This window comes from Rhinopithecus bieti, unplaced genomic scaffold (assembly GCF_001698545.2).
Source record: "Rhinopithecus bieti isolate Rb0 unplaced genomic scaffold, ASM169854v2 scaffold_61533, whole genome shotgun sequence".
Lineage (NCBI taxonomy): Eukaryota > Metazoa > Chordata > Mammalia > Primates > Cercopithecidae > Rhinopithecus > Rhinopithecus bieti.
This window is the reverse complement of record NW_016823925.1, coordinates 483332-493672: the sequence shown is the minus strand read 5'-3', so window position 1 is coordinate 493672 and position 10341 is coordinate 483332. Positions and strand designations below refer to the sequence as shown.

General features: G+C 51.9%; 1 protein-coding gene across 1 annotated transcript in view; it reads right to left on the bottom strand.

Moving 5' to 3' along the window:
• The window catches only part of LRP4 (LDL receptor related protein 4), a 63408-nt gene that overhangs the window by 35256 nt on the left and 17811 nt on the right, over nt 1-10341 (bottom strand). The window contains exons 3-13 of the mRNA XM_017861981.1: nt 7972-8088; nt 7578-7691; nt 7101-7217; nt 6616-6744; nt 6268-6387; nt 5428-5553; nt 4768-4893; nt 4442-4576; nt 3737-3862; nt 3167-3397; nt 1549-1705 (exon numbers count right to left, since the gene is read on the bottom strand). Coding sequence (XP_017717470.1) covers nt 1549-1705; nt 3167-3397; nt 3737-3862; nt 4442-4576; nt 4768-4893; nt 5428-5553; nt 6268-6387; nt 6616-6744; nt 7101-7217; nt 7578-7691; nt 7972-8088 — 1498 coding nt within the window. The remainder of the gene's footprint in view (nt 1-1548; nt 1706-3166; nt 3398-3736; nt 3863-4441; nt 4577-4767; nt 4894-5427; nt 5554-6267; nt 6388-6615; nt 6745-7100; nt 7218-7577; nt 7692-7971; nt 8089-10341) is intronic.

The window sequence follows — 10341 nt, the reverse complement described above, 5'->3', positions numbered from 1 at the left end:
ACGCCATTCTCCTGCCTCAGCCTCCCGAGTAGCTGGGACTACAGGCGCCCGCCACCTCGCCCGGCTAGTTTTTTGTATTTTTAGTAGAGACGGGGTTTCACCGTGTTAGCCAGGATGGTCTCGATCTCCTGACCTCGTGATCCGCCCATCTCGGCCTCCCAAAGTGCTGGGATTACAGGCTTGAGCCACCGCGCCCGATCTTAAATTTAATTTTTTTTGAGATAGGGTCTCACTCTGTCATCCAGGAGTGCAGTGCCATGATCATGGCTCACTGCAGTCTCGAACTCTGGGACTCAGGTGATCCTCCTGCCTCAGCCTCCTGTGTAGGTGGAACTACAGGCATGCACCAATAAGTCCAGCTAATTTTTGTACTTTTTATAGAGATGGGGTTTTGCCATGTTGCCCAAGCTGGTCTTGAACTCCTGGGCTCAAGCAATCTGCCCACCTCAGCATCCCAAAGTGCTGAGATTATAGGCGTGAACCACTGAACCTGACCAGATTTCTCAATTTTATTTATTTAACTTTTTTTTGAAACAGGGTCTTACTCTGTCACCCAGGCTGGAATGCAGTGTTGCAATCACGGCTCCCTGCAACCTCGACCTCCCAGTCTCAAGCCATCCTTGCATCTCAACCTCCCAAGTAGCTGAGACTACAGTCATGCACCCACTAAGTCAGGCTAATTTAAAAAAAAATTTTGTAGAGATGAGGCCACACCATGTCACCCAGGCTGGTCTTGAACTCCTGGACTCAAGTGATCCTCCTACCTGGGTCTCCAAAAGTACTGGAATTACAGGTGTGAGCCACCATGCCTGGCCCCTCTATTAATTTTTAGGCTATAATAATTAATTACAATTCTTATGAATTACTAATAACTTAATTTGTACTAATTAGGTCAACCTTATGAGCTAATAATAAAAATACTAAACACCTACAACTTATCTAATGTGTATTATATGCAATTTAAAATGCATCACCTCATTTAATCTTCACACAACTATGACGGAAGTATTTTTTTTAATCACCAATTTAGAAATGAGTAAACAAGGCAGACAGAGATTAACTGGCCCAAGGCCACATAGCCAGTTACTACAGAGCCGGGATCCAGACTCAAGTGTGTGGGGGACAGGGCCCATGTTATTAACATCACACCTTTTTTTTTTTTTTGAGACAGAGTCTCGCTCTGTCGCCCAGGCTGGAGTGCAGTGGTGCAATCTCAGCTCACTGTAACCTGCGTCTCCTGGGTTCAAACGACTCTCCTGCCTCAGCCTCCTGAGTAGCTGTGATTATAAGCACCCGCCACCATGCCTGGCTAATTTTTGTATTTTGCAGAGATGGGGTTTCACCATGTTGGCCAGGCTGGTCTCGAACTCCTGACCTCAGGTGATCTGCCCGCCTCGGCCTCCCGAAGTGCTGGGATTACAGGCATGAGCCACCACGCCCAGCTACACCACACTTTGAAGATGTACCCCCAGAACATCTAGTCCAGGTAGCCTGGGAGCTGTCCCGAGAAGTAGCAAGAGAGATTCAGCAGCCTGAGATACAACTTACCCCTCCATGGGATGCAAGGCAATGGCCCGGGGCTTCTCCAGGTTCTGCCACAGCAGCACCTTCCGGTGGGCCCCGTCCAGATTAGCCACCTCAATCCTTGAGGTGCCTGAGTCGGTCCAGTAGAGTTTGTCATGGACCCAATCCACAGCCAGGCCCCCTGGTGAGAAGCAGCACAAAAAATGTCAAGGAGTCAACCCAGGCTCCCCTTTCCCATAGTAACAAGAGCAAACTCTTACAGGAAGCAATTTCTTGGGCCAGGCACTATTGTCATCATTTTAGATACATGAATTCATTTAAGCATCACAACTCTGTGAGCTAGATACTGTAATTTCCATGAAGATGAGGAAAGTGAGGCACAGAAAAGTCAAGTAACTGTCCAAGGGCATGCACTTCCTCCTCACAGCCAACCACACCTCACTTCCTGAATTCCGCCTCCCTGACGCATTCCCAGGGTCCCCCACTGTTCTGACCCTGGGGTTTGTAAATTGTCATCTAGGGTTTTGCAGAGGCATTTCAGAAGTTCTCTAAGCATTTGAGTCCAATGTGCTTGATACCAAATTAGAATTTGACCACTTCACCTGTTTGTAAAATAGTCTGAGATTGCCAAGTGAGCTGTTTCTGTGGTTTGTTTGTTTGTTTGTTTGTTTTGAGATGCAGTCTCACTCCCATTGCGCAGGCTGGAGTGCAGTGGCACGATCTTGGCTCACTGCGACCTCCACCTCCTGGGTTCAAGCGTTTCTCCTTCCTCAGCCTGGCAAGTAGCTGGGATTACAGGCGTGCTCCACCACGCCTGGCTAACTTTTGTATTTTTAATAGAGACGGGGTTTCGCCATGTTGGCCAGGCTGGTCTCAAACTCCTGACCTCAGGTTATCCACCTGCTTCAGCCTCCCAAGGTGCTGGGATTACAGGCGTGAGCCACCACTCCTGGCCTGTTTTTTTTTTTTTTTTTTTTTTTCCTTTGAGACGGAGTTTTGCTTTTGTTGCCTAGGCTGGAGTGCAATGGCACGATCTTGGCTCACAACAACCTCTGCTTCCTGAGTTTAAGCAATTCTCCTGCCTCAGCCTCCTGAGTAGCTGGGATTACAGGCATGTGTCACCATGCCCGGCTAACTTTTGTATTTTTAGTAGAGATGCGGTTTCTCCATGTTGGTCAGGCTGGTCTCAAACTCCCAACCTCAGATGATCTGCCCACCTCGGCCTCCCAAAGTGCTGGGATTACAGGCGTGAGCCACCGCGCCTGGCCTGTTTTTTAAAACCTATAAAACATTTTGATATACTTATCCAGGTCAATCCAAATATTCTTAATACTAAGCAATTGAAACAAAACTCAGAAATAAACTAGATGCAAAGGCTGATAGAGAACTCTGTCATCCATCAATCTGATTCCCATGATTACAACCACCAACGTGCTCTGATTATTCTCACTGAATGAGCTCAATCATAAGCAAATGTTATATTTGAACCTATAAAACTGATATATATTAACAAATGTTTTCTATATTAGAGCTCCAGCTAAGATTTCCCTGCCTAAGGTTTGCAAACCACTGGCCTGCTCCTCCCACCATTGCTGTGCGTGTGGCATGGCTAAGCCCCTCTCCATGGGGGCTCATTCCCTACCTGGGCTCTCCAGCCCAGTAGACACAACCTCCTCCACGTTGCTGCCGTTGAGGTTGGCACGGAGGATCCGGTCCAGGGTGACGTCTGACCAGAAGACAAGCTCGCGGCGGTGGTGGAAATCAAGGGCAATGGCGTTCTCCAGGTTGTTAAGCAGCAGTGTGTACTCAGAACGGTGCGGCAGCACCTGCCGGATGTCAATGCGATTGGCGAACAGCAGCACAGGCTCTGGCCCTGGGACACAGTATAAACATGGGGTCCCCACTGGGTTTCAGAGCCGCCCCTGGTACCCATCAGCAGGTCTTCAGCTGACCGATGGAGCCACGTGCCCACAGGGGCATGCCCCAGGCTGTCAGCATCAGTACCAGAAGAGTAGCAACCCTTAAACTATACTCCTCCACCCCTCCCCACCCCACTACGGCAGCTTTTCTTGGGGCTTAGAATGCAACTGTTGCTCCGTTTTACTGCGATGGAAATCTCTCTACCTCTCTGCAAATCCCTGAGCACCAGAGCACTTGGCCTTCCTCCATGCTGAGCCCTCTGCCCACCCAGCCAAGTGCCAACAGCCCTTACCCAGAGCCTTGCAGCTGCGCCGGTCGGGCCGTAGTTCATAGCCTGTCTCGCACCAGCACTGGAAAGCCCCTTCGCTGTTGGTGCAACCCTGGCTGCAATACCCCTCCTCGGCACACTCATTCACATCTGGGAACACCAGGCACGTCAAGAGATCTCCCTTCTGTCGTCTTCCCACCCCTGCTCCCAGGCTGGCGAGCTGCTTTTCTGCCCACATCCCCATCTACTTTCCAGGCCTAGTGGGAAGGTTGTCTAAGAAATAGTTAAGGGCGGCTGGGCATGGTGGCACACGCTTATAGTCCCAGCTACTTGGGAGGCTGAGGCAGGAGAATTGCTTGAACCCAGGAGGCGGAGGCAGCCGTGAGCCGAGATCGCACCACTGAACTCCAGCCTGGGTGACAGAGCAAGACTCCATCTCAAAAAAAAAAAAAAAAAGAAATGGTTAAGGGCTTTAAGGTCATGTAGACCTGGGCTGGAATCCCAACTCTGCTGCTCACCAGCTGTGTGGCCTTTGGTAAGTTACTTATCCTCTCTTTGCTTCAGTTTCCCCATCTGTGAAATGGGAAGGATGATCCCCACCTCCTAGGGTTATTTTGAGGATGAAGTGAGGTCACAGCCTTCACATGCCTGACCCATAGGAAACACAGCTGCCTGTCTGCTGCCCCTGCTCAGAACCCCGACTCTGCTGCAAACCAGGCCTCAGCTCACCTTGGCACGTGTGCCCATCCTCTGTGAGCCGGTAGCCTGTGTGGCAGGTACACTGCACTGCCCCCCGCACCATCTGGCACTTCTGGGCACAGCCACCGTTGTTAACATTGCAGTTCTCCTCACCCGTCCGGGGCCCTGTGCCAGCCAAGCCAGAGTTGGGAGTTGAGCCCAGAATCCTCCCCCAGACAGCCAACTTGGCATTCCACCTGGACCGGGAACAACAGCTCCCAAAGCTGCAAGAGTCCTGAGGGAGGATTCCCTTTGAACCCTATGGGTGGGGTTCGGCCACAAACCATGGGCCAGGTCCGCCCACTGGGGACACTCACGGCAATTCTGCTGTGGGCTTTCGTCGCTGTTGTCACCACAGTCGTTGACCCCGTTGCACAGCTTCCTCTGCCCAATGCAGCGCCCATTCCAACACAGAAACTGGTCCGAGGCACACTGGGGGCTTCCTAGGGAGAGGGAGGGTCAGGTCACAGCAAGGCAGGGCTTGGGTCAACAAAGAGATGGGAATCTGTCATTTTCTAGGGTAAGCTGGAGACAGATGAGACTCAAGGTGGGAGGGTGAGGGTCCTGGGCAGGAAGCAGCTCAGACAGGGCTGGCTGGATGTCTGCATTCGCTTTCTCCCCAGGACACCACAGTGGGATGATGAAGAATATGGAACAGAATGAAAAACTACATCCACATGCTCAGTACTGGGTATGGCCAGGGGAGCACCCATGGGGGCTGCCAGATGGAAGGTAGTCCTTCCTCAGTAGACCAGAGCTAAAGGCACTGGCTGTGTGTGAGTTAGAATAGGAGTGGCAATTGAAACTTGCAGCTCTGATACCATGCTCCAGGCCATAAGGCCGCAGGTTAACGATGCACCTGGATTTTACACTGGTAAAACCTCAACCCGACTGGAAAGACAGCAATAACACCCTCTTTTCCACCCTTCCACCCCAACTATAGGCTAAGGGTTCTGGGGCACCCCGGGAGACACCACCTGTATTCTCACAGTTCTCTTCATCGCTGTTGTCCGCACAGTCGTCCTCCCCATCACAGCGCCAGGACAGGCGGACGCAGCGGCCTGAGCGACAGCGGAACTGTTCTGCTGTACACATGGAGGTGGCTGGGCAAAGCAAAGGCCTAATGAAAGGTGGGCCCCATTTCAGCCTGAAATTCTCCCTGCCACCCAAAACTGCAGCTTATGTCAGTACCCATGCCACTCTCAACACCAGGATCACAGCTGGTCTATATGGCGTCTTTGTGTGAATCAGAAAAAGGTATCCTTTCCTCAAGACACTTTACTGCCATCTGCTGGAAAACTGCCATGATGAGTATATAAATCTATTATGTGACTGGCTTCCCTTTGAACATATTGCCTCTGCACAGTGCACGACCTACACAACTGTACATGGTGGTCTTACCCAGTGTCTTCAAGATTTATGGGTAGTGGCCTCTTTGTCTTTTTTTTTTTTTTTTTTTTTTTGAGATGTCATCTCACTCTGTCACCTAAGCTGGAGTGTAGGGATGCTGTCTTGGCTCACTGCAAACCCTGCCTCCTGGGTTCAAGCAATTCTCCTGCCTCAGCCTCCCAAGTAGCTGGGATTACAGGCATCTGCCACCACACCCGACTAAGTTTTGTATTTTTAGTAGAGATGGGGTTTAACCATCTTGCCCAGGTTGGTCTCGAACTCCTGACCTCAAGTGATCCACCCGCCTCGGCCTCCCAAAGTGCTGGGATTATAGGCGTGAGCCACCGTGCCCAGCCAGTAGGGGCCTCTTTGGCTCCACAAGCCTTCTCCTTAGTTCCAGCCCAGCCTAATACCATTCCCCCACTCACTGCAGTTGCGCTCATCAGACTGGTCATCACAGTCCGCGTCACCATCGCAGCGCCAGCCTGCATTGATGCACAGGCCACTGTCACACATGAACTCCCCAGAGCGGCAGGGCTGGTGGGAGGCTAGGGAAACACAAGACTTCTATCTCTAGCCAGTCTGTGCACAGTGTCCCACGGCAGACTAGAAGGCCACAGTCCCAGAATCCCAGTTCCTCCATCTCTTCCAAAGAGGGACCAGAAAATCCAGAAACTCCTCTCTGAACTCCTGCCCCAGCTGGCACCTGTGCCTTGCCACCCGAGGAGTTCTTCCCAGTCTGGCCTCCCCACCTCCCAGTTGGCCGGAGCACTCACAGCAGTCAGACTCGTCCGACCAGTCTCCGCAGTCATCGTCGCCATCGCAGTGGTAGATATCGAGGATACAGCGGCCATAGGCACACTGGAACTCCTCCAGGTTGCAGGGAGGTGCTGGCACTGCTGAGGCTGGAAGGAAGGCAGGGGTGGGGTGGGGCACACACTCAGGCCTGGATGAAGGAGAGGGGCCCTGATTCCTCAAGCAGGCAGGATGCTCAGGCAGGAGAGCTTCTTCAAGTGAGATGCAACCAGGTTTCATCTGGGACAGCCCTTATAGACACCCATATTCAGGTGGACCAAAGGGAGCCTTCCTTTCCCACCTGGGGAACTTGGTCCCTCCCTAGCTCAGCCCAGGAGGAGCTGCTGCTGAGGCACCCCCATGCTCCTTGCCCTTGGTATATGCACCCCACAGCCTCACCCTTAGCCCATGGGCAGAACCATGCGCCCTTATCCAACCCAACAGCCTGAGGTCTGGGGCCACTCACGACAGCTCTCCTCATCAGAGCCATCTTTGCAGTCGGTGTCACCGTCGCAGTACCAGTGCTCAGCAATGCAGCTTCCATCACTGCAGCGGAACTCCTTGTCGGAGCACTTGCGCATGTCTGGGGGGATGCGATGGGACAGCAGTTCTGAGAGGGCCCCACAGGCAACCCTCTCATCCTCCTCTCTGACTCCCCAACTTCACTGGCTTTGGTGGGTCTGACCCAGGCCCTGAAAGGCACCCCAGAGTCAGTGCAGACTCTCCATGAAGAATGGAGGCCCTGGAGAGACTGGGCCTCAGTCTCCTGGTCCACAGTTTCTCGGGGGTCTGAGCGGCTCTGCCCCCTCTGCCTTCCTCTAGCTGCTCCAGATATCTGGGCAGTTCAAGGTTTGGCAGTGCTGGGGCCATTGCTGCTATCTCTTCCTATGGCCAGGCCACCCACTGGCCACCTTGTCTGCCTCCCCCCACTGGGGCCACTCACCACACTGCTCATCGCTGTTGTCACCACAGTCATTGTCACCATCACAGTGCCACAGACTCCGGATGCAGTAGCCGTTCTGGCAGGGAAACTCGTCCTCCTCACACTCCCGGGGGGCTGTGGACACAGAACAGTCAGGCTGCTGCAGGCAGTGGGGGTCTGGTGCCTGGAAGCCTGACTTAAAGCCCTCCGGAGCAGTCAAGTAGCTCCAGTGCTGCCCCGAGGGCTCCGAAGGAGGTGGCTGCCTCTCAGCAGCTTATCTGACTGCTAGAGGAAGTAAAAGGACAGGACCAAGTGCTGAAAACACAAGGGCTCATGTGGACCTGGGACATCGCTGATTGAAAATCCTTTCCCAATAGAACTCAATGGAGTTCGCCCAGCCCCTGCCAACACTTACGACAGTCCTGCTCATCCGAGTCATCCTCACAGTCGTTGTCCCCGTCACACACCCAGGAGCGGCGGATGCACTTGCCATTGTCACAGTGAAAGTCGAGAGGGGAACAGGTAGGTAGCACTGAATCCCAGGAAAAGGAAGGAAAAGTCAATCAACCTGGTATACTTAGTCAGGCTCAACAAGGCCAGATAGCCTTTTACTCCAAATTCCCTTGTCTTTTTTGTTTTCCTTTTTTGAGACTGAGTCTCACTCTGTCGCCCAGGTTGGAGTACAGTGGCGCAATCTTGGTTCACTGCAACCTCCGCCTCCTGGTTCAGGCGATTCTGACTCAGCCTCCCAAGTAGCTGGGATTACAGGCATGCTTCACCACACCCAGGGGAGGTTTTTTTTGTTTTGTTTTGTTGTTTGTATTTTAGTAGAGACAGGGTTTCGTCATGATGGCCAGGCTGGTCTCGAACCCCTGACCTCAGGTGATCTTCCTACCTCAGCCTCCCGAGCAGCTGGGATTACAGGCATGCTTTGCCACACCCAGGGAGTTTTTTTTGTTTTGTTTTGTTGTTTGTATTTTTAGTAGAGACAGGGTTTCGTCATGATGGCCAGGCTGGTCTCGAACCCCTGACCTCAGGTGATCTTCCTGCCTCAGCCTCCCGAGTAGCTGGGATTACAGGCATGCTTTGCCATACCCGGGGAGTTTTTTGTTTTTGTTTTTGTTTTTTTTGAGACACAGTCTCACTCTGTCGCCCAGGCTGGAGTGCAGTGGTGTGATCTCAGCTCACTGCAACCTCCACCTCCTGGCCCCCCCGGGGGGGTTTTTTTTTTTTTTTTTTTTTTGCATTTTTTGCATTTTAGTAGAGACAGGGTTTTGTCATGTTGGCCAGGCTGGTCTCGAACCCCTGACCTCAGGTGATCTTCCTACCTCAGCCTCCCGAGCAGCTGGGATTACAGGCATGCTTTGCCACACCCAGGGAGTTTTTTTTGTTTTGTTTTGTTGTTTGTATTTTAGTAGAGACAGGGTTTCGTCATGATGGCCAGGCTGGTCTCGAACCCCTGACCTCAGGTGATCTTCCTGCCTCAGCCTCCCGAGTAGCTGGGATTACAGGCATGCTTTGCCATACCCGGGGAGTTTTTTGTTTTGTTTTGTTTTTTTTGAGACACAGTCTCACTCTGTCGCCCAGGCTGGAGTGCAGTGGTGTGATCTCAGCTCACTGCAACCTCCACCTCCTGGGTTCAAGGAATTCTCATGCCTCAGCCTCCCGAGTAGCTGGTATTACAGGTGCCCACCACCACGCCTGGCTTTTAAAATTTTTTTTTTTTTTGGATTTTTAGTAGAGACGGGTTTTTGCCATGTTGGCCAGGCTGGTCTCGAACTCCTAGACTCAAGAGATCCACCTGCCTCGGCCTCCCAACATGTTAGGATTACAGGCGTGAGCCACCACGCCCAGCCCCCTTGTCTGTTTTACAGTCCTTCCTTACTGACTCCTAGGCTCATCCCCAGCTGATGGAGAAGCTTAGCAGAAACTACACCTAAGACAGAGATTCAGAAGGCAATTGTGGTGAGGGGTTCACAGGGCAGGGGAAGAAGAATAACCCAAAGAACTCACAGGCACTAAGAAAACATAAGAAAAACATGAGCAAGAGAAAGAAGCGCTTTTTTTTTTTCCCTCCTTTCCGCTTGTTAAATGATTGACACACCTGGGCTCAATTTCCAGTTAATTACGTAGCACTCTGAGCAAGTCATTTACCCTCTCTGAGCTGAAGTCTTTTGGGCTGTACGATGGGGATAATTATACCCAGTTCATGGAGGCCTTTTGATATAATGACTATGAAAATGCTACATGAAAGTGAAGCATTTATCATCAACACAATTAGCTGAACTGGTTAGGGTTAATGAGGTCCAGGTTGTACCGCCGTTCCCATTAGACTAATTAGTCAGCCTCAGACATAGATGCCACAGGTAGGTCAGAGATTGCACCTCTAATCCAGACAACTGGCTTAGCAGGGATATTTCTATATATCCAAGACAGGTCACCCTGGCCAACTGTGCAGATGTTACCATGCTAGGGGAAAAGGGACATTTAAAGAAAATATAGGCCAGGTGCGGTGGCTCAAGCCTGTAATCCCAGCACTTTGGGAGGCCCAGGCGGGCAGATCACGAGGTCAGGAGATCGAGACCATCCTGGCTAATACAGTGAAACCCCGTCTCTACTAAAAAATACAAAAAAAACTAGCCGGGCAAGGTGGCGGGCGCCTGTAGTCCCAGCTACTCGGGAGGCTGAGGCAGGAGAATGGCGTAAACCTGGGAGGCGGAGCTTGCAGTGCAGCTGAGATTCAGCCACTGCACTCCAGCCTGGGCAACAGTGCGAGACTCCATCT